Raw genomic sequence first — 25,501 nt, forward strand, 5'->3', positions numbered from 1 at the left:
TTTGGAGTTCACATTGTTTATTCAGTATTAAACAAAGAGATGTTAATGCGACTTCCAGGACATCAACTCAAACTGACATTAAATGGGGGTAGTGTAAACAAAATGACATTATAGTGGACTACAGTCTAGTAACAATTCAGCTGGGCTAGGATTACTTTCAGACTATTAGCAGAGGTGGCCAGCTCTTTAAATAAACGTCCGAATTCCGTCTTATAATAACATAATAAATCCATAAAAGTCAACAGTCAGACATTTCTGTGGTCAATGTAATTCTAATAAAAACACGTATAATACTGAATAAGGAAATCACTGAAAGTAAACTTGTGTTTTTCTTCCAGTATTACTGTAATAGCTTGACTTAATACAAGGGAGATATTTGGAAATGAGATGATGACCTGTCTGACAAACACAACATCAGATCCACATCTCAGAGTCATCTCTAATTTCCAGAGATTGATCTAAGGTCAGGATCAGAGTTCATCTAGGAACTTTCAACATCCAGACAGGATTCTCCATCACCAGACCAAGTAAACAGCGATACCTCCAGGTTGAACCATTCACCTCGAACTGTGAAACACCTCTTAGGGTATAAAACATGAAGTAGTATTTCATGATCAAGTCATAAAATAGATTTGGACACCATTAAATTAAATTATTGTTTTTAAAAGCAGACTTTATTAAAATGTTCCTTCACCTGATATATTTTGCATAGCGCAACCTAACTTTAATGCTGACAAACTCTGCTGTATCTTCTTACTGCACTTCACACACCAACAAGAGGATTAATGTTCTCACATGCTGATATGATTTACTGCTAAAAATAGAATTACAAAGCCATACTTTTCACTACATGTACTTTTATTTTTTATGACACTCATGTGAGCATGGGTGCAGGAATTTAAGCAAAATCAAATCAGTTAAATATAAGTTCGCAGAGAAGCCTGTTGGTGAGATTCCCATTAATTAAAGCTGGATTTATCCTGGTTTTGAAGGCCTAAATGATTGGCCCTTTGGTTTGAGTCCAGGGTGGAGCTGCAGCATAGTGTTAAGATTCTTGAAACTTGAGCTGGAGTGAGGCTGTGGTTATGCACAGCCATAAATGACAGGAAACAGCATGTCAACTGGGTTTGGTCAAAAACAGAGAACCTATTGTTTTAGGCATAAAATGAGGCTGTATGAAACATGATAATGTGTATTCCTTTTCTTACTTGCATGAACCAAATGATAGAAAGGTAAAGTGTTGGATATGACACTCCTGGCTAACAGGTAGATGAGCTGTACCACCCAGTCATACACTAACATTAGCCAGCTCTCTCCGTAGGTATGCGCATGTTTCTACTATTAATTTGTCCTCTACTGTTGACAAATTACTTTAGTTCAGTTTTAATTTTGGTTTGAAACTCAAGAGTTACCTTTGCACACACCAGGGAGATTTATAGCAATGTACACTTGCTGTTTTTCTGGTCTGGTGACAGAGGGCAGGTCCCTAGATGAAGCTCCATTTTTAGAATCTGCACTTGGAATATTTTGCAAATACAAACAAATAACATAGTTATCACTTCTATACACATTATTACGCTTTATAATCAGTTCTCCCTTCATAAATCTCTCTGTATTTAAAAAAAAAATTGCATTGTTTTCCAGGGCGCTCCAGGATTTTATCTCAGTTGAGTTTGAACGTGTCCCAAAACAGATCCAGAGTGATATCAGACAGACATGAAGAGTCAGAATATCTTCTCAAGTAGCATTAATTGAATTCCTTGCATTGGATGAAAATGCAAGCTGTAAAACAGCACTTGCATTATCTGCTTTGGTGTTATCAAGTTGACTACGACTGTAGTATATTTTCATTGTCAATGCTGGATTTCAACCCTTAAAATAGGGTTTTAATCAAACACAGCCCCATTAGCATAGCACATTAGCACTTATATGTACAAGTAATTATAGGTCTAGAAACTAAGGTCCAGTAAGAGCAAACTCTTTAGTATTTTCAAGAAAAAGAAGGCTTTCTCTAACAATATTTCATCAGAGAAGAGAGAGATTTGTATCAAGTCATTTTAAAATGCACAACAGATCTAGGTGACATCTCAAGAGGTATTGGGTTGGAGAAGGTATGCGCCGGAGCATATGAGAGTGCAGGCCTGTTATCAAAAGTGTACCATTCATACTACAAGCATATGGATCTAACTTAGCATAATGTCATGAGATTTTCACTCAAGGAATTAAATTAGATGTTGAGCAATGTCTGCTTTACAGAGAGCCCGGCAAAACCCGATAACACAGAAATGTGATTTTCACATTAGAGGAGAAATGCAAATATCTTAACTAAAATCTACAAAACAAGGATTAATAGAGATTTGGTAAAGGCGAAGAAACCTACTTGGAAATTCAGGCCTTAAGCTAAGCCAAGGCCATTTGTTCACATAGCAAGAATGACAGAGAAAAATGAAATGTATTAAAAAGGAGATGACGCCTTCCAGTCCTTTCCTAGATGAGCAGGAATTCACTGAACACAGTCAAAGCCTCTCAAATCAAACGTGAAAGTAAACAAGATGAGAAACATTAAATGAGGAGAGATTTTTGATTATCAATGCTCTCCCTTCACATGCTGGAGTAGAGAACGTGTCCACTGCTGATGCTATCAACCGCTCACTCTGTGATGTCCATTACTTACAGCACTCTTTTAATAGCACCCATCTCCAGGCTGATGCACAAAGCTCTCATCATTCTTCTCTGAATAGGCCAGTTAAGGAAAGACGCATATTAACACAAGAGATCTGTAATATTGCCACAAGCCACATGTGTTTCCTCTGTTTTGTACAATGCAACAAGGACAAAGACAGCGGTGGATTCAACATCTCCCACTTGGACTGTGTGTGTCACAAAGGCCACTGTAAGCAATCAAACTGGAAGACTTTAACCTTGCCAAGGACAGGAGGACAGGCTACGTTTCTAGTGAGATCTGAGCGTCCATTTTCCCATTATGCTGCTGCTCTTATCTACAGAAACACTAAAATCCGGTTAAATGGAGCCATTTTCTCATTTGCCTTTGGAGGTCATTTTTCATGCTTGGAGAACTCCAGTCAATCAGATGGCACAAGAGGCTCCATTGTAATAATAGCTTGTTCAGTGTGGGTCCAGAGGCCTTGTCTGTACAGCCTGGCAAACACTCACAGTCCACAGCTGGAACTGACTCTGCACCATACATCCAGCTGTGCAGCAATGAACCAACAGCAAAGACAAAGCAAGGAAGGTTACTGTCCCATTGTGTGATCAATAAAGGAAGGAAGAACTCACCAGTGACTGCTCTCAGCATTAGGTCACATCTTTTGCTTGGCAAACCCTGTAGGAAACATTGGACATATTGCAGAGCCAACTAGGCCAGCCAATATACTGTGAACCACGATGCTCAAGCAAAAAAGACAAGGTGTTGCACTTCTCAGCTCTGATAAGATGCTGGTCGAAGTTGTTCCTGGACTGGTGGGAATGCACAGCAGACACCTACTTTGCCCCATGTAGGTGGTGGTTAAGGGACCTCAGGAGGAGAAGCAAAGGCTGCAGCACTCCATGCATATCTCCAGACAGTCTGCAGATTCACAGCAGGCGTCGATGATGCCACAGTCCATGTCGCAGGGCAGGTCACAGTCGCCACACTCCTCCGACGCGCAGCAGCAGCAGAAACACGAGTCATCCCCCGCACAGGAGCCGCAGGTGGCACAGTCCAGCACAATGTTGCACAGAGTCAGGAACTCACAGAAGAGGCAAGCCAAAATACAGTGAACACAGCAGTCTGGGGAGAAACAGATGGCCAGAGTAAGATTTTTAAGATTCGCCTCTTCTAATATGATCAGTTTAATTTCTCAATTTCTTTGCATGAAACTAAAGACCTATGATATGATTAAGAGAGAGTAAAAAGTGAATTTCTGTTCTCAACAAATCTGCTTTTCAATCATTACCTCTCTTCTCACATAAGTGTTCACTCTCCTGAGTGTAGAGCTCTAACTATTAGAGTTAGTTTCATAAAATTTCTGACAGCATGTAGTTTTAAGTCTACTTTTCAGGCTGATGAAAACAAAAAGCTGTCCCTTTAACTAAAGGTTACCTTGAGCTGAAAAAGACTGCTACCATTCGTTCAATTTGTCAAAACTTTTCAAGTGTGGTGGATCTCATGCACTCACTTTTAAAAGCAGAAAAGTTGACAACCACTCAGACTGTGATAAAAGGGGGCAGAATGAAGCTAAATTTCAAAGGAGGAAATAGAGCACTGCTAATCAGGAGTGATTAAAGGAATGACACGGATAACAAACGGAGATATTTCAGAACTTGATGAATTTAGTTCTTCAACAATCAATTTTCAGTCAGCATTTGCAGCTGTTAAAGGCTTCTAAAAGCAATTTACATGACTACTTTAGGGTGGGTAAAAAGTACTGAACTTAAAGTCAGTCACGGAACTTCTTTGTTGACTTTCTGAAATTCATTTGTCTGAGAAAATACACTAGAGGAAAGTAGAGGTCAGATTTCTTCACTCTGACCAGACAATGGGAAAAATGTTTGATGTTGAGCCTTGCTATCTATCCCTCCATCCCTTCCTGCTGCAGTCTCTCCATTAGTATCTGTATCTCACCGTCCTGTGCCTCGGTGGGAATCTGGGAGCTGTTGCTCTTGGAGCTGCTCTTGCTCCTCTTGCTGCTCTGGGAGGTGATGGAGGGGTTGGACTGCAATTTCTTGCTGTGTTTGGGTCCCGCTGACGAGGATGAGGAGGTGGATGAACCGCCTCTCGGGAGGGAGCCCAGCTTAGGATGCTCGTGAGGGCCTCCGTTCCTGACCCCGTTGGACTGGAGGGCATGTATGTGAGGCGTGTGCGTGTGATGCGGACAGTGTGCGTGAGAGGAATGTGTGTGGCTCTTGGCTCCGTTGCGTAGCTGGCTGTTGGGCTGCGACCGACATGGCTGGGTATGGTGGATAGGCGTGGATCTGGCAACTGGTTGAGCTGTGGAAAAACAAAAATATATTGATTTACAGTAGGCTGAACACAAACACTTTTTAAATCAACATGTATTCAGATCAGTTCAGTTCTGAGCTGTGATGTTGCTGTATTGATTATTTTACATGATTTAACCTTTGGTGGGACAAACAATGCACAGTCCGAAGATTTTCAGTGTTCGATGCGATATAAAATGGAGACAAGCAGCATACTCTCGCATTTTAAGAGTTTCAACAGTTTTGCTTGACAGAGACTTCAGTGTTTAACCGTCTGAACCCAAAAATCTGCTGGCGGGTGTGAAAGGCATGTTATTTTTGCAATACTTGCCAAAATTACACGTTATTTGTCAGAGCCATAAACTGAAAAAACAGAAAGAACTGAAGGATTTTCAACTTTCTCACAGTCTCTGAACTACTTTACACTACTAAACTTGTTGAAATCTGATCTTAAAATTGTGATATTTCATCAAAACCACTTTATTTTACAGATTTTATTTAAAAATATGCCATTTTCTCTAACCAGGTTCTGTAAAAAAAAAAGAAAAGAAAGAAAAATCTGTGCTGTCTGGCACAAAAGTTAAGACATTAGTGACACAGCTGCAACCAATGCTCAAAAACTCAGGGACTTTTCAGCTGAACTGGGCTGAACTGCAGGCCACGTTTACACAGAGTAGATAGGAGACAAGAATGGAAACCAACTAAACATGTAAGTAGTAAAACATATGTAGTATGTAGAGTCACCATTTCCCCCCAATACTGGTAACACCTATAGTGGGGGTGGCAATATTTTAATTCATTCCAGTTTTTTTTTTTCCAGTTTTTATAAAGTAAATAAAGAAATCCAGCCTTTGTTATTTCTATTTCTAATGATTTATGGCTTCCTAACTGTGTCATACTGCACAGAAAATTTTTATTTTAGGTCTCTGCACGTCTAGCCATGGTTACACTGTTCCCATAGAGGTGCAGGATTTTGTATTTCAGTGAAAAATGAACCCACAGTGTGGAAAAATGTAACAGGAACAAAGAAAAAAAAACACCCAGAAAATGGTCGCAGTTTCGAGGGTTAGTCAGCTGTCAGAATTCCATATCTCTCAGGTCACTGAATAAATCCCATAAATATTCATCACTGTGCCATAAAATTATATATTTGGAATTTTTTTTTCTCTTCTTGCTTTAAAATGACTTCAGTGGAACTCTACACTATTCCTTCCTTTAGAATCTGCGGATCTATGAAATCTCCCTTCTCTCCATCTACCCCTTCTGACTCTCTTAGAACCTACACAATGGAAAGCTGAGTCAGGACTGGTTTCTTAGGTTTGGTACATACAAAACTCTTTTAACTCTTTTTTTATTTTTTCTTGTATATAAAGCTGACTCAAGAAAACTCATAAAGAATTCCAGTGTACCTGTACTCTAATGTACCTGTACAAATGACAATAAAATCTATTCTATTCTATTCCAAGGTGCTTTTTTCTCTCATGATGTCTTTACCATATTAATAACAACATATAGACACGTTAACAATGGAAACAACTTCATGTTCATCAGAGTGTGTTCTTATATGACTAAATGAATTTAGCCCTAGTTGTACTAAACGGCTCAGCTGAACATTATTTTTGTTATGCTTCTTGTAAAGAGGGATCATATCTTCAAGATGAGTTAGTGACATACAGTAACACTCCCTGAAGACACTGAAGATTTCAAACATAAAAATTTTTATTTTAAATGACTGATATGAAGTTATAAAGCATTTATATTAATGTGACAGAAACACGTTGTGTGAGCATGTGTGCATGTCAGCACACTCACCAGCTTGAATGTATAACGCACCTGCTGTGTGTGCAGCTCTGAGGCCTCTCAGTGTGTGTACAGAGTTGTGCTTATGCAGTGTCATGGAGAGGGGGGCCCCGGGAAACTGAGTCCAATTACAAAACCTTCCCCAAAGGCAATAGCTCATGAGAAGAGCTATGTATTTACTGAGCTGACCCTTGATCCTACTTGTCTAGACTCTTACACAACTAGCAAGATACTGCGGGAAAAAAAACAGAGGATAAATGAAAAGGGTGTTAGACAGGAAGAGAGGGGTTTTGCCTCTTGGAGAACCTGTCTCTTCAGTACCTGATATTTTTAAGAAGGCAGTTTTCATACAACAGTAGCAACAAACACTCGAGCACATGCACATGTGTTAATCTTGGCTCAGCATACATGGCATATTTTACCTCCAAGTACTATTGAGTACTAACAACTCAACTAGAGAGAAGGGGGCAAAAAGCTCACCTCTACTGCCAAGCCAAACACACACCCTGAAAATAAGAATAAAATGGAAGCCTGGTTTTCATATATTATGGTAGTATTTAATACCATCCTACTGAGGCCCTAAATTTTTTTGTAACCTGAAAGCATATGGTGTGGAGAGGTGTGGTGAGACTTAACAGGGCAGAGCAGAGTACAACGGACCCACAAAAAAACAAAAGCACTGACACACATATACAGTTGCACTGAGAGCCAAACAGAGTGTGACCCTGATCTGTACCTATGAAACATGACTGGCAATAAAATCAAACCTTCGATAACCACTCGGAGACAGATAACCCAACCAGGCTTGTTTTGATTGGCTGATGGCTGTGGTCACACAACCAATCCAGTATTATTAAGGATTCTTTCATTCAGCGTTTTCTAAGTTTGCTCCAGATGTTTGGCAAGCTGCAGGGCCAGTGTGTGTGTGTGTGTGTGTGTGTGTGTGTGTGTGTGTGTGTGTGTGGTGTGTGTGTGTGTGTGTGTGTGTGTATACATGAGTGTGTGTATACATGAGTGTGTAGCTGTGCCCGCATATGTAGGGCTAGTGAGAAGAGGCCATAGTTTCTCCTCTAAAGTATGTCAAAAGTCAATACCTGCTGCTCTCCTGTATTATGTCTTTCTCTTTTCCTCTTTTCTTTCTGTGTCCTCCTGTTCTCTCTTTCTTGTTGCTCGCTTTCAGTCTTTTTGCACAATGCTCTATTTTAACACCGTGAACTGGCCAGGATGTAGGTCAGTAAGAGAAGAAGGGGATTAAAGTAAGGGGAGGGATGGTGTGCACAGATTTTTCACAATCCTCTTTAGTTTTCCTCTGGGGCATTTTGACTTGTTGAGAAATTCATACTCTGCATGAGTTTGTGGTGTGTGTCTGTCTGTCTGTCTGTCTGTGTGTGTGAACACAGCACATAGGCGGATCTGGCAGTCAGACAGACACAGAGAGAGACGGCGAGTCAGGACTGTCTCCAACCAGAGCTTGAGGTTAGGCCACTCGCACACACAAATATATGCATGCAAGAACACGTGCGGACACACACTCATGCACATTCACACACAGAGAAAAAAAACAAGGTCCCTTTGTCTGCGATCAAGAAAGTCAGGGAGAAAGATGGAGCCAGAACGACGAAGTTGGAGAAATGGGTTGCTGCTTGTGCATTTTTGGACCAGGAGGATGCAAGGGTGTGACTCATAAACACAATGATTCAGCAGTGGGACCTAGTTAAAAATAACAGCAAATAAAGAGCCAAATGACTGCGGAATTAACATGATGAGACTGGGAAACCACAGAGTGTGCGTGTGTGGCGCTAACACAGCAGCGTATTCTACTGGGGGTCCTGCAACCTCTTGTACAATGTGTGTGTGTGCACATGCATGTCCGTGCAGATGTGTTTGGCCAGTCAGTGTGTACTAGTGAGTCACCATCAGTTGAATACAGCAGCACACTGACATTCACACACCCTCCGCCTCTTCCTCCTTTCCTGGCGGTTCTCAGCTACCCTGTACTTACACACCTCCCATCCCAAACCAGAGAACTGCTCGCACTCTACTTATCTTTTGCTCGAATGAGTCAACAGAATGACTGTGAATTCTGTCTGTCTCGATCCCAGCTGCTTTACCAAACTGTCTACTTTGCAGTTTGTCTGTGTATCATTAACTGTTGAAAGTGTTGAACTGTAGACTTGAGAGTAAAACTATGTCATCAGACTAAATCTACATCCTGAATACAGCTTAATCAATAAGCAACACATGCAGACAGGATGTGCAGATGATGCACTCCCCCACAAATCTGTCTTATGACTAACTCCACGCAAACGCATTATCAGGCACAACAGAGCAGTAAGTATCTATGTGTCCACCCAAGCACTGAAGTATGAAATAATACATTTGGGTTGTATGTTTCGTGTATATAGTATGGGAGCATTTAATAATGAAGAGACAGAACACTGTGGCCTTAGCTTACTGGCACAAAAGAAGTTTAGTTTCCCAACATTTGCGCAATCAAAACCCTCTCAAACTTTTCAAAAGTGCCTGTAATTCGCCCCAGATCCCATATTACCAACTGACTCACTTCTGGGCATTTCTTGCATAGCTGTATTGTTTTTAAATGCAAGCCAAAGCCCAAGTGTCAAGTACTACTGTAAAACTGTGAGAATGGGAAAATGATAAGCTGGTGTTGTTAAACGCTATGTAAAATAGTTTTCAATGAGACTTACCCACATTTTTGGCTGCTATACAGAACTCTCTGCAGTGTTAATGGGGCTTGTTTAGTTGCACCCACTCACTACACGGAAAAAGTCATGTGAAAGTTCAGCCAGAAGCACAAAACTGGAAGAACAAAATGAGGCATGAGCAGGAGAAAAACATGACTCAGTTTTAGATCAAAGATTCAAACTTTCAATTCAAAAACATTTGTTTACAATCTTGCAACTTCTAGCAAACATATCTTTTTTTACAAACAGTATTACAATACCTGCACCCAAACTTATCCATTACATGTATTTGAGAAATTCACACAATCCATAATAAACTAAAGTAGTTACTCTCAGTTACTGGAAGTATAGTGGGTTGACTAGTGTGGATTAACCTGATATCTCTGATGGATTTCTCACAATTATGTACAAAGTCCTAAACTTCACTTGTAACCACCAAGACAGTATGAAAGAGTTTCTCCTGTTCATACTTACAGAACATACAATGTGATGTGAACACAGCACCACCTTTATGCAACAGAAACATTTAAAGGCAGGTTAACTATTCAGATTTGATTTCAATGCAATTGCATTTGTGTTAAAAGAATCTGATTTAACCGTCTAAACCCCAAAGCCTGCTGGTGGGTTTCAAAGGCAGGTTGTCTTTAAAAATTAACTGAATTACATGGTTTATCAGAGCCAGAAACGGTAAAAACAGAATGATCAGATTTTTAACTTTCCAGTGTACCTTGAACTACTCATCTGTCTGGAAACTTAACCAAATCTAAGCTTAAAATCATTATAGCTTCTCTAAATCTTTTTGTTCTACATGTCTTATTTAAAAATTCACCAATAATAGATCATTTGCAATAACCAGATTCTGTAAAAAAAAGGAAAAAAAAGGAAAAAAGAATAAATCTGTGTTCCTAAGCACAACTATGAAACCATTCATGACAAAGCTGCAACCAGCAGACACAAAAATTTAGAGCCTTATCGACTGAACTGGGCTGAATTGTTGGCTGTGTTTACACAGATCAGATAGAAGACAAGTATGGAAAGAATTTAAACATTTTAACATGTAAATACTTGTAGTATGTGGAGCCACCATTTATTTGTAAAACCTGTAAGCACTTGGAAAAATTGTGTACATAAGTAATCAAAGAAATTCAACTTTTCTTTTTTCCTTTTATGATTTGTGGCATTATAATTGTACAGAAGACATTTTTGACTTTTGTCTACTCCTGGCCATGGTTATGCTGTTTCCATAGAGGGACAGGACTTTATATTACTGTGAAAAATGATCAAACCGTGAGTGGAAATGTGACAGTAGCAACAAACACCTGGAAACTGCTCAGGGTTCTGAGAGTTGAACCCATTTAAGACTGATGTTGTGAATTGCTGGAAGTTGGACAGACACACTAGAAATGTGCAGTCTATTGCTCAACATTATAATAGACACCATTTATATTACTAATATGCAAAACAGCACTACCTGCGCCTGTTTTTTGTCTCATTGTCAAAATGTAAAAGCTTTAGTTATAACACATTCAAAATATAAACAAAACAAATAATCAGCCTGAAGTGCAAGTCACTGAAATGTTCTCTGCCACTTCTAAAGCATTTAAATGCATTAACTTACATGGGCTCAAACAATCTCAGCACGCACAATGTTGTCTGATTGCAGGATGACTGATGTGTTCATGCCTGCACATGTTTGAAGCAGAGGCTTTTCTATACCAGACAAAAAACAGGCGTGCGTGTTAGTCTTTTGTATTTTGCTGTGTAAATTGCCAAGTACAGTTCTTTGTTTTTGTTTTGAAAACATGAAATATGACATTAGCTGACGCAGAAGGATAACAGTAACTTGCCCAATACCCAGACGGTCCGGAAAAAACACCCATTCTTGGTCTTTCTGTGGTTTTACACAAATACAGAAATTGGATTTATTCACGTCAACACACCGAAAACAATTAATTCAGTTTTTGTTTTGTGTCAGCATTTGATTCGTTTCTGTAAATTTAATTTGACAAATAAATGGAAACAAACATTTGAGGGACAGGGTAAGGATTGTATTTTGAAGAAAAGCAAGGCAAGCATGCAGGAACAGCATGATATAAAGCAACACCTATCACTGACCCAAGACATCAACCAACAACTTCATTCCCACATGACCCCTGACATGACCTGTAGCATCACTAAAAGGTGAGCTTGAGTCTTTCTTGAAATATGATCAAGATAAAATGAGCAAATTCAGAGGAAGACGGTTGCAAAAAGAAGAGAGGCTGAGAAAGAAGGTGAGAGAGGATTTAGTCAGGGCAACAGAGATGGAAAACAGTTTCAGCCCAGTGACTTGTCTCTAATTAAAAGCAATGTCACAGTCCTGCTAGATTTCCCGACAACAACACATCGCACACTCCTCCCCTCTGATGACAAGATAATAACAAGCAGCTCCACTCAGCAGTTCTCCTACTTTCATGCCCTCCTTCATAAACATTCATACAGTAAAATGGCTCATCTTCCTCTTTCTCATTTACATTCATCTCATTTTGTGAAAATATCTGAAACTGTTAAAAAAAAAAAAAAAAAAAGCAAACTGGAAGTATCATAAATGCTACTGTGATCCCATCAGTAATTAATTCCATGTGTCACTGTTTCCAGTCCAAAAGAGTGAAAGCAGCTAAACATCTGCAAACATGTGTAACCTGCTGTGACTGTGACGTCAAAGGCAGCGCTGTGTTCATGACATCACTGACTCAAGTGTGTTGCTGTGTGTGTGTGTTTGTGTGTGCATTTGATTCAGGTCATGACACACACTCACACATGCTAGCAGACCTCTCTGCACATAGTTCTCAGACAGCTTGTCACAGGCCCTGGTCCAGACGCATACTGCAGCTGTGATGTCATCACTGTGAGACAGAACATATGGACTGGAGGAGTTTTCAGTTTATGCTTCTGTTTCCTCACGCTCTCACTTGCAAACACCCTCACACACACACATTCACACAGTCACAGATGCCACACAGCCATGATCTCACCACAGACCTGAGTCACAGCTATTTTATGTCTACAGGCTCTTTACCGGGCCAGATACCCAGATGATTGATTGATCTGTAACAGATGACAGACTCCATATTTAAAGTGCTGATAGCGCCTCGTGAGGTGTTGAGAAAACACACAAATCTACTCACACAGACAAAAACAAAATAGACGCATACCAGAGCCAATGGGAATGATGTATAATTATGCAGCCAAACAACCATGAGCTGTCAGTATTTACCTGAGCAAGGGATAGAGTTTAGAAACTAGCACTGTTTGGTTTGCGGCTCAGGTCCTATGAACACATGTGTGATTGTGTAAGTTGCAGAGGGAGGAAGCTATGGATGAAGGGAGGAGGCACATGAAGGCAAAACCAAAGCCAATGAAGACTGGTGTGCATGGCAGTACATTTTGTTCAAGCCTACTGCAGTTGCATAACCCTCTCTACACAGCATATGGAGCTGGTGGGTTTCATAGGTTTTATTGGGATGTAAAATAAAGCAGAGAGAGAGAGAGAGAAAAGCAGGAAGAAAATCAGACCCAAACCTCTGAGCCTTCCACACCCCGGGCCTGAAAATAGACTCACACAGCAGACAGGACAGGTAAAGGCGCAAACACAGACAGCAGACATTCACACACTTACTTACATCCAAACACACTGAGTTCACCTCCTTGTCAATTTCCTGCCTGAAATGCCGGTTATTCAGCTACCACAAACTTGCTATTATGATGGGGCAGGTTTGTGTGTTGATACATGTCACCCATGGCTGGCCCTGGATTCCAGGAAAAGAGCTCCTAGTTTTCTAACACATGCTCAGATGTCAGCTTACTCAACCCTCTTTTCACCCCTAAATTCCTCCTTTCGTTCATCACTCATTCACATACACCGTCCCTCGGTGTGTCTGCATGACAGGAAGGACAGATTTAGACCACTGTAGAGAGTTTTCTTTTTCTTTTTAACGGTGCTTTTAGGTTCGTAGCCAAGCACTGAGACGACTTCATGAGAATTTTGCAGGTGCTATTACTGTGGAGTCTCATCTTCTCAGGAAGTAAATGACATACTAGCGCTACTTTGAGAATTAGGTTGAGATTCCTCTTATTTTAAAGTGAAGTGAAAGCAAGAAAAATAAATGTGGTGGGGTAATGGTATACTTGTGTAACCTTTGGCTTTGATACAGAGGGTTGAAGCACATCAAGGAGAGTGAAAAAGAGTCTCTCTCTGGCTGAGACATAGCTGCTGGAATTGTAATATGAAGGAGTGAAAAGGGTGGTGTTGGTTGGTGATATGACTCTGGAGGGAGAAATTCTAGGTGTTGTGACGCTCCTCGTCAGCAAATTGCAGCAGCGAGCTGCTGATACACCCACTGTGGAGTGTAATGACTGGACAGCTGGACATTTTGGAGAGTAGTTTAGAGGTAGAGAGCTGAGTGCAAATAAAGCACAAAGATTATGAGACTTAATCATCATTTTCTTTTGCAGTTTTTCTCACTCCGGTGCCATTGCCAAATAGCTATTGCATTTTACAGCAGTGCAAAATGTGATTGGCTTGGATCAGTGGAAGAATTTCACAAATGGAATAAACAGTGGCTTCAAACAAAACAGAAAATTTTGTTTCTGTTACAAAAACGTAAAAAAAAAAAATCCCATTTAGTATAATTTTTCTTGTATTTGCCTTCATTTGTTTTGGGATACCCTTTATTTAGATAATAGCAATGGAGAGAGGTAAGAAATGTGGGGATGAGAGTAAGGGAATGACAGGCAGCAAGGCTGATTCGCTGCTTAAAAGCACCTCTAACCAGTTAGCATGCGATGCAACCACACACTACGTTGACATTTGTAATAATAAAAATGACTAAAATTCACCCCTGGAACATAGTGAAACAATCCTAAATAGTATGTTGTGTGATTCAGTCCATTCTCCTAGACACAGACAGACAATGTCATATTTTTGTTTATTAAATAATTCTGTTTTAATCATCTCACACGAGCCCAATCTGTGGGTTAAACTTGACAAGCTGGACAAAGTGAAGCTATTTCAATGTCAAGCTGTGCAAATGGGACAAATTGTGGGAAAGTGAATCAGGTGAATTTGCCATAAATCACAATTTTCCATTGACAACTGCGCCGCCTCAAAAGTTTGTGCTCTGTCTGACCACAAGAGCACTGCAGCCTGAATATACAGGAACAAAATTTTGGGGGAATTTGATTAAGGGTACTCTTATGTGGGGTTTACTTGGACTGGATCAACTAGTGACTGACATGCACATCTTCAGTGTGCACTTTATAAAGAAGTGAAAACTAATGATAGCATGAGAGCTGTGCTAAAGATGGAGACTGGTGGTGTTTCTGATGGGGACAATGAGGGAGGAGACTCATCATGTTGTAGTTAAATAAGGTGACCGTGAAAGCAACAAACCAGTTGTACTATACATGACAAATGTGGAAAAACGGCCATATTAATGTGGAATTACCTGCATAGACCTTTATAACATAAGAAGAAGATTTATATAACAATATAGTCTTATTGGGACAGAGGTGGAGTGAGGGAGCAAAAGCAGCAGAACAAATCGGCCAGAAAATAGTCTCGCACAGTCAGATCATTCTGCAGCACTGAATGGTCTGACTGCACCTCAATATCATTCTGTTATAGGGGGGAAAAACACTCTGGCTTTTTTGTATTTCTTTAAACCAATCTAAATTATATTGGGCAACAGCAATTGTTTTGGTGGAAAAACTTGAAGTATTCAGTGTGGTAGGTTGCTAGCCCGCAGGTTGGAGATTGTTGTTGTTGTTTCACATAGTGAAGGGGATTTTGAAAAGAGTGAAATGATGGAAGAGGAGTAGAAAATCATGTGAAATGTGCAGCCACTAGCAGGCTTTTACCCACACTCTAAATCCTGTGAGTCAGACTAGCCTGTATGTGACCTCAGGACTTTGCATTTTCATTGATCAAGTTTGACACAATTTGGTGGGATTTGTTTTGATTAGAAAGACCAAGATGTCCAGTGAACCCTAGACAATTCACAGAGACTAGTAAATGGAAGCAAAACCCACAGCGCTAGTCACGCCCACATATTGTTGTCATGGTAATATTCAGTTTCACCAAAGACACACAGGGAGAGAATAAAAATGCAGAGAAACTTAAGAAGGTGTGAAAGGGTATTTCAAGTGTGTAGATTTGGGATGAAGACATCAAAAACTTAACCTACTTAGCTGACAATGTAGATATTTCTGTCTGTGTGTATGATTACCTGACCTATTTCTGCAGGGTGTGCAAATGTATTTGTTAAAGGTCAGGACAATGTGACTCATCAGACCAGTGATCAGTAATGGAAATAAAACTCTCACCAGTCTCTCAGTGAGTGTGTCTCAGTGTGTGAATGTGTGTGTGTGTGTGTGTGTGTGAGGGTGCGTTACTTACATGTGATACTCTTACTGGGTGTTGTAAGCGTTGAATGTGAGAAGGTGCTGTTGGAAATGCGATTGTCTCCATCGCCACCTCGCAACCTTTCCGGGGTGCCATTTGACCTCAATATGAGGGGCTCAGTATAGGTGTGGGCCACATCTGCAAAACAAATACATAAATAGGAACACACACACACACAGAGTTAAGACACATTAAAACCCACCACAGTGTTTTAGATTTATGCTATAAGATAATTCGCTGCGTGCACTTATGTATGAAAGTTTATTTTGATGGTGTTTTAGATTTCCAGTTTTCTTTCCAAACATCAGAAAATAACAGTGAGGCATTTCCCCACTTGTAGTAAACTCGTCTACTCCCAGGTCATTTCCCATCCACCAACACTTAATTAATCTGAACAGAGTAGTACTGCTGACTTCAACAAAGCAGAAGATTTTGTCTATGTGTTGGTGTGAGCTCTGTCCTAAACTTGCATCTGGAAGCAGTTAAATCCAACCCCTTGTGACTGTTTTGGGGTCTCTGTGCATGCTTGTGAAACCTGAAATTTGTGTGAGTCTATGCGTGTGTGTGTGCAAGGTTGTCTGTTTGAGTGGATGTGTGTTTAAAATGAACACATAAGAGGACATACACATAATGTACATACAGTAAATATGTGTCTGGGTGTTTTATGTGTTCCATGGTCCCATGCAGTCCTCTAATGAAGCTGTTATTATACAAACACACACATGCATACGTGCACACACACACACACACACACACACACACACAGCACAGAGGCCTTCAAAGCCAGGCAGGCGCGGGCCTCTGAGAGGTGCAGACTCATTCCTGGGCAAATGGGAGCCAGCTGGGCTTGATAAACACACACACTCACACACACAAACCAAACCACGTCCTGTGCGTGGACTCAACACTTCCCGGCTATGTTTATTTACTCTATCCACTCTGCCTCACTTCTCTATCTGTCCTCTCTTTCCTGTCCCCTGCCTCTCGCTCTCTTCGTCTCCAGTTCACATTCCCTCTCGACTCTTGCCAATATATTCCATTGCATACTTGGCATAACTCTATACATTAACTCTTACTTTTTTGCATAAACAAGTACACTTTCTCTACAAAGTTTATCTCAACTGTAAAGATTTTTAAAGTAAAAGCAAAGATGCAAAAGAATAGAGGTGGTTTTTGCAATGACCAAATGAAAACAAAAAACTGGGCACAGTTGTTCAAGAAGTTTAATCTGAATCAGAATGGTCCTAATTTGGAAATCATATGTTTTGTTATCCAGAATCTGGCAATTTTTCTTATGTGCCAGTTTTTCAAAGCAGCACTGGATTGGATCACTCTGATCCACATACAAACTTTTTAGGATTGTCAAGTCTGGACAACCACTGCTCTAAATAGGACTAGATTAAAAGTTGCATAGCTACATCTATCTCCACAGTGCTGTGTCTGTGCTGGAGAATGTCCAGCTGCACCTCATTATCATTCTGATATAAGGGGAAAAACACACTAACTTGTTTGTTTTTCTTTAAAGCAATCAGTTATCTTTGGCAGGGCAAAGCCCAGGATGCAGTGATGGTGCTTCTGCAAAATAGCAGCAAGGGTGATTGTTTTGGTACAACATTTGCATGCAGGGATGCAAATGCTGTCATTTAAATGGCTAACTTAAAAAAAAAGACAAGTGCCTGCCAAATCGCACAACCTAAATCCTCTGCAAAAAAAAGCCACTTTCAGCACGACAGTTGCTTCTTCGAGGTGGTTGTTGTTTCCTATGGCAAACTAGCACACAGAAAACAGAAAGGGAGGCGAAACTATGAAATACGGGCTGGAAATGGCAGTGTTATATCCAAAGTCTACATCCGATGAGTCAGACTACTTTCAGTGTTTTTATTTGAAGAGACAAAAAAAAAAAAACAACAGCACAATAAAACAATACAAACATCCACTTTCAACAGCCAGACCCTCAAATCACCCACAACAGATAAATAGACAAACAAATATACCTCATATGTTATTCACAAATACATGGTGAATATTTTGAACATGCATTTTAAATAATAAAAAGCATAAATGTTAAATAAATAACAAAAAAGATGGTTCAGCTAATTCTTTATTAGTGGAAAGACCTGGTCTATAATCTCTGCTATTAGGAGGCATAACAGCTTCATATACAGTGAGGTTACACCTCATATACATTGATAAATGTTGTTTGTCTGATATTCATAGGTGTTTGTTGGACTATTTTACAACTTACTGTACTGAGAATTTTGACTTTTTTGCATCACAAGTATCACAAACCTGCAAAAAGGTTTTGAACAATATTGAGATAATCTTGACTTTTACTGATGATTTTCTCTTAATCAAAAGCAAGGCGGAATTACATGTTAGAATTCGATTCAATTTCAGAACACCATTTTGTTTAAAAAGCCCATTTTCATTAACCTATTTGGTCCAATCTGATAGGCGGTCCTTAATCTTTAAGAATGAGCTGAGTAGCTGGCAGAATCAAGATATCTGATTAGATTATTTTTGCCAAATACAGCTACTGACACTTTGGAGTGGTATCTGTGAGGATGCTGAAGAAACACTTTTGAAGGTTTGCAAACATGAAAGTTACTAAGGTACAGGCAAGAACTTGAAGTCATTAACACCAACTAGCTGATCATCAGCTGATTCTGCTGAGTCCCATATAAAAATGCTAATATATTTCATTACACATGACAGAGCTGCCCATTTATATATTTAAGAAAGGGCACATTTAGTTTCTAATTACTAAGATATTACAGTGAAAATTAAGGCTGGGTTATATTCCAATATTACTAGTTGTCATCTTTTTTGATAATCAAATTAGAGTACTGCAAATTTCTTATGCAGAGACATTATAACTCAAAGGAATCTGTTAAATCATTTTTCTTCATTATTTTAGAGATGCACTGATATTCCACAACAGTGTGATCAATTAAACATCACATTTTTAAAGCAAGAAAATGCTCCAAACATCCTGTTTCAGCTTTTCCTTTGTAAACAAAATCTCTTTGATTTTGTTACTTTTTAAATACTTTTACAAATTTGAATACAGAGAGAAAGGTGACATCATACTAATAGATTCAGTTCAATAATAATTAATGCAATGTGTTGTATACATTGAATACACCTGATTGTAAATGCTAAATTAATTCTCGAAGCTAACAATGATAACAGCTATATAGTTTGTTCACGTTGTAATATTGAACTGTCATGTCTGACAAAAGCTGAAAAAAATCACACAGTGAAGCTTTTAACCAGTATGTGCAGCTGCTCTTGTGTCTGTAACATGAACAAAGAAGAGAACCAAACATTTCATTTCCATTATACTATTAATAAATGAATGTATTATTGATTTATACCTGGAACTTGCAGAGTATCTTTTTTACTTTACTAACAATATTGTTAACATTGCGGATTCTTTTATTATGAATGTCTGTTCTGTTGTCTTGTTGAAATGGCAAGCATAGCACTATTATTGTGTGAAGTGAAAAGGAAAGACTCTAAGATATTACAACCCTGCTGAGTTCCAGTCAGCCTCAGTCTGCCTGAAGCAACACTATCTGTATTTCCTAGAATACAAACTATATCAAAGGTGCCGGTCTGAATCACTTGCTTATGTAACTTGGTTGGGCCTTGATGAAGAGGAGCAGTGTCTTGAGCATCAGAAAATTTATGTTTGCCTTCGCTTTCATAAGTTTGTGTGCGTGCATGTGAGCACAAGTGTGTCGTTGCGGGCATTTTGTATGTGGAGGGTTGTCTAAGTATGCAAAGTTGGAGAAGACGTAAACAGGACCTGAAGGGATGGGAAGCACTTCCTGCTGTTCTGTTCTATTGGTCAGTGCTACACACAAATACACGCAAACACACACCCACACACAAAACACATACAGATGGGCAACAAATTAAAGGAAAAACACCATTAAGTGTCTTGGGTGTTTGGCCACCATGTGCCAGACCAGCTGCACTGCACCTTAGCAGTGACTCTTTAAGTCTCTGGAACATTACTGGATGGACGATCACCATTCTCAAAGAAAAGCTATTCAATCATTTGGTGTTTTGATGATATGCTGGTCCAAAATCTTCCACCTTTGTTGAGATTTGGTGACTGTGAAGACCATAGCAAATTTATTACATCATTTTTGAACTCATCAAACCATTCAGTGACTCCTCATGCCCTATGAAGGGGGACTATGTCATCCTGGATAAACTATTTCCCATCAGGCTAGAAATGTTTCATCATAGGATTAAGAAGATCATTTGGAAAAACTTTCTACTGATTGCAGTGCACTCTCAGAGGACAAGTGGACCCAAACCATGCCAGCAAATTCCCCCCTGCAGCACAACAAAGCCACTAGATCCCCTCACTGTAGGGGTCAACGGTCAGGTTTTTTCTTTAATTTGTCACTCATCTCTATAGTCACACTCCCGTTTTAGCTTCCTTTATCTAGTACCAGCTCTTTTCACACGCACTTTTGTCTCCTGCATGTGGAAGGCATTTCCAAAGCCCATGTTGTATCTATTACAGTCTATCAGTCTGCTTCAGATATGAAAGTAACTAGTGTGCACTGATACCCTTGACATAGTTTCAAGATACGTGTGTGTATTTTAGGCTATGGATATCACTAGCAAGCAGTGCATGTCTACATATTATCACATCCTTCTACCCATGAATTCCTTATTTGTAAATGTAGGCATAAAGACAATATACCTACCTCTAGCAAACCAGTCATTGAATAGCAATACATGTTTAAGCATTTTGTATTTTTAATCCCAATAGTCAATGAATCCATTATCAATTAGCCTCATCAGTTAAGTATAATCATCCATTGTTCTATGCAGCTGGTATTCATTTAATCAAAATATTGAGAATAGATAATAAAAAAAATTAATATTACACCATGTGCTGGCGGGTAACAACTGGTTTTAATAACATTAAACAGTTGGCAAGTTTTTGAAAATATTGAGATCAGTAATTTAATTTAAGCAAAAAGCGCTTTAGGTGGCATTTATTAGTTATAGTCATCGTCTTGCGTTGTTTTGTTCACATTCTTTGGAAGTGGCTTTTGGAGGCAATTACGACACTACCCAACCCGTACAAAAGCCTGGCATAAGCAAACGTCAGGAAGGGAAAGGGCAGTGTGATTCAGTGTAATATCCCATGACTTCACAACATTCATTCCAAGAAAAATCCATGATTACTTCATCTAAGAAATAGAGATTTTGCTGAAGCTAAGACAACTGTGTGATGAAAGCGTAAGAGAAAATCATGAAGTTGAAATGTTCAAATGTAGGGAAAATAATGTTAAACTTGTACAATAAAGGGGCGATTAAATGGCCAATTGATTACAGTGTACTGGCGATCAATTGAGTTCCTAACTAACTCTACCAGCTGGACAGAGTCTTGTTGCATGTCGCAACACATATTTTGTGTTTCTCTACTGCACCGTTATCAATTAATGCCATAAAAACATCTTAAAAACAAAAAAAGATGAATATGTAGACAAAGTATCTATATATTAGTACATCTGCACATTCCTACTGAGTACGTGTTCAATCATCTGATCTTATGAACCCTCAATGTTTCTGTAGCATAGTTTGTCATGTATTTAGACTTCTGCTGCCAGTGGGGTACTATGGGTTAAAAGCATTTGGGTCTTGTGACTTTGTTAGTCAAAGCTTTCTCTCTGTAAACGTTCAAAACCACGATTGTTGGACCTGACCACATTCCCACCAAACCCATGGTGCCATCCAAGCAGGCCTTCAACCAATTGTGTGTTGGCACCAGCATCAAACCACCAAACCGCTCAACCTCAGAGCCATTTCTGAGATCTGAGAAAGATGAGCCTCTAATTAAAATCAGACCAGAGCAATCAAGAGCTGCTGAGGAGATCTGGTTGTGTGTTTACACGTGTGGGTGCGCATGTGTATTTGTTTGCGAAAGCTTGACTGTGTACCTGTGTGTGTATGTGTGTATTCATGTGTGTGCGTGTCTGTGTGTGCTTTCAGTTTGGTGTATGTACACGTGTCAGTGGCCCTGTAGGGGCGATTCAGAGGAATTTCAGTCTTCTAGTAAACAAACAGTTAACCATTAAAGCAAAAACATATGGATCACATAGGGTAATGATTAGCATAAACAACACACGCGCACGCACGCGCACACACACTATTTATATGAGCAACCAAACGATGTGACATATCCTGCATCACCTGAAGGGGAGCACATCCTGCTGCTCTGCTCCTCTGGGTATGATCTCGGATGGGGAGGCTGGTTCTTTGAGAACAGAGAGCTGAGCTGAGTTTACCTGCTTCCTTTTAAACTACCTCAATCCAGCTTCTACACTATTACTTATTTGAAAGCACAGACTTCTAATGTGTACACAAAGGCAGGTTTCTGAGGAGTATACATCCCTTTGGCAAAGATATACAGTACATAGCTTATATGGCCTTTCCACCCACTATCTGACAGAAGGAAACATGCATGTACAAATACAACACATGAGGTAATAAAGTGAAATCTTCACCATATAGTGACAGAAAATTCAGCTGAATCTCTTTTACAACTTTTGAAACTCTGATTATTTGTCCTCTTACATGATGAGTCGATTGAAAGAATTTTTTTCCTTTGTTTTATATAATTGTTATGAGTATATTTAGGTGCTTGGACTGGTGGTGGTTGGGCAAAACTAAAAGAATGTCAAAACATCAGATAACTGTCATAGGCAATATTTCAGACATTTGTTTTCAATCATTTCTGAAAGCGCACTCTTTGGGCTTGAAAATAAATATGACAGGATAGAGAACAGTAAAGAAGACTAAATGAGATAAGGTGAGGAGCAGCTCAGCTCCATAATGTTTAACAGAGCAGAGTTAGTGAAGAAGACTCTGTAGTAGCTCACTGGCCAGCAATAATGACTGGAACTGATTGAAACCACATACAACCACTGGGGTTTTGACCAAGATGCAGGATAACACAAAGAGATGAACACACAGCTACAGCAGTGGTGTGGTTTTTATCTGTCCCTAAAAAGATATACAGACAAAATGAAGAGGAAAAAAGAGGCAACCGTTACACTGCAATCCAGGCAGTATTTTGCTGATTTCAGAGGACATTACATTGACTTGCATTCATTTCCTGGAGACTTAGTCAAACTTTAACCATCAGTACTACTTGAATAACCCTAAACCTAACCTCAAAACATGTCTCCACTGTAAATTTGATCATTTGTGTTATCTGATGTGCTTTATGTCCCCATAAGAAAAACAAGACCCCATAATGTTACTGTGTAAACAGACTGTGGTCCCTATAACATGAGTAACAACCACACGCATGCGCACACGCACACTGAGTGCTGTACTGGAATATGTCCAAAATCAGAGATTATAGTTGCTGGGAGAGAATGAAGAAGTGTAAGCTCATTAAAGACAAAAACGGTCTGCTGTTGAACAGGCTTAAGGGGAATTAAATTGTGTTACTTTGTCTTTGAGATTCCTCTGGTTCATGGGAAAGTGCAGCTGCACCACTAACTGAGTGCTATACTGCTGTATCAAACACAAGGAGGCCGAACAGGAAACACCACCACACACACACTTCATACTGTAAAACATATGTAAACTGAGAACAAGCAGTCTTGCAGTCATAAACAGTGGAAGATAAACAGGATTTTATAGGGTTTTGCATTCAGGAAGACAAGTTTTAAATCTGCACAGTTTGTTTTATGAGCTTTCTATATAGATATGATCAATTACTTTTAACATGCATTTTGAGTTACCATTTAATTATTATCACATATTCCTTCTCTTTTCCTTTTTGTGGTACCTGATTGGTATTGTCTGGTATAATAAAATCTTAATAACAGATTGCCTCTGCCACAACTTTAGACTTGAAGTTGGAAAAGACAACAAACACACCTGAACCCATTGCCATCACATTTTTCACTGTCGTAGAAAATATACAGTAACAGGCTCCTTGCTCAAGTGTCTCACAAAGACAATTTGCTTGATAGTTTGGTACCACCACATTGTGCTGACATTATCTGTCAGCAGTTTACGGCAAGAGTTACGAAGATTTGAACTCGAGTCTGTGCCTGGTATGAGATGGAAAAGGAGAGAGCACAGGCCACCAGAGCAGCAGCAGTAACCGATTCTCAAATGTTTGCGAGGTGGTAAAGGAAAATAAAGCATGCTCATTTTTGGCATGCAAATATGCTGTAAAAATGCCCCAAACTGCTCCTAGTTTATTTCAATCTCTGTGAGAAACCAAATTAGACACACAAGCCTCAACAAACCTCAAGGACTAAAAAGGGACAAGCAGGAAAATAGCTGCATCTACACATGAGAGCGAGAAGAAAGAGCGATAAAATCACTGTAGTTTAGGCTGTGTCATAGACTGAGAAATTATTTCACAGAGGAGAGCACCGGGTTGAACCCACAAGTTATATCTAAATCTATACACAAAGGCTACAAAAGCAAAATATGTAGAAAGTGGACAGCTGTTTCCTATAAAATTAACTCCACAACTTGTCGAGTGCAGATGGTTAAATGAGATGTTTGTATCAAGCAGAATACCAAACTTAACTTGTTTCTACGCTAAAAACGCAAAATCTGATAAACCAAAGCAACTGCTGGTTGCTGCTTGTTGCAAAAGTCATTCAGGGACAAGTTGAACAACAACTTGTTGATTTAACCCTTCAGTTTTTTTATGTGTTGTTTGGTAAGTCTTAGACGTGCTGGCACAGAATGTGGATTTGATGATGTTTGGACAGAGCCAGGCAACCAGTCCGACCCTATTTACAGTAGGGGTCAACGATTATCAGCCTGGAATAATATCTAATCTAATTTTTTGCATTTTTCTGATTATCAGTATTATATTTGTTTTATTTACCAATTCTCAATAAACAAATTAACTTAATAATGCGCTACTTTAGCTCTAACGCAGTTACCTCTTTCTATGGGTAGTCACCCCTCTGTGGTCTCGAGGAAAGTATTACCCACAGCACTGTCTAATTACATACACAGGATAAGTATTAGCCTATGAAAACATCAAGATAAATGTACAAGTTCTCTTTTAATTACACATATGTAAAATATCAGTAGACAAAGGTGAAATTCAAGCTATTCTAAATTTTGATCCAAAGATTTCCTTAGATGTCGAGCAATTCCAAAATATATCCGATTGGTCTCCTGAATTTGCTGTATCTTCATATGCAGCATGCAAACATGTGAGTTGAATCAACCTTCTCATCTAACTTTGACCAAGAAAACCAAGATAACTGTTTTCCCCAAATGCTGAACTATTCCTTCAAAAGTAGCAGAGTGTAGGATTTTGGGAGTTCTATTAGCAAAATGGGATATCGTATTCATAATGACTGTTGATGTAATGATGTTTCATTTGTGTATAATCACCTGTAACTACATAGCACATGTTGCACTGCCGTGTTTTTACACTAGCCTAGAACAGACAAACCTAACCCTGGCACTAGAAAGGGCCTTTTGCATCTTTATGATGAAATATAGTCACCAAAGGTTCTTCAACAGTTAAAAGGGCAGGGGTGAAGGA

General features: G+C 39.4%; 1 protein-coding gene across 2 annotated transcripts in view; it reads right to left on the reverse strand.

The window, feature by feature from the left end:
* mdfi (MyoD family inhibitor) overlaps positions 1-25,501 on the reverse strand; it is a 33,411-nt gene continuing 7,910 nt past the window's right edge. For both annotated transcript variants that reach the window (XM_023267222.3, XM_023267223.3), the window contains exons 3-5: positions 15,922-16,065; positions 4,625-4,990; positions 1-3,790 (exon numbers count right to left, since the gene is read on the reverse strand). In XM_023267222.3, the coding sequence (XP_023122990.1) occupies positions 3,537-3,790; positions 4,625-4,990; positions 15,922-16,065 (764 nt within the window). In that variant the 3' untranslated portion in view covers positions 1-3,536. The remainder of the gene's footprint in view (positions 3,791-4,624; positions 4,991-15,921; positions 16,066-25,501) is intronic.

Source organism: Amphiprion ocellaris, chromosome 5, assembly GCF_022539595.1.
Source record: "Amphiprion ocellaris isolate individual 3 ecotype Okinawa chromosome 5, ASM2253959v1, whole genome shotgun sequence".
NCBI lineage: Eukaryota > Metazoa > Chordata > Actinopteri > Pomacentridae > Amphiprion > Amphiprion ocellaris.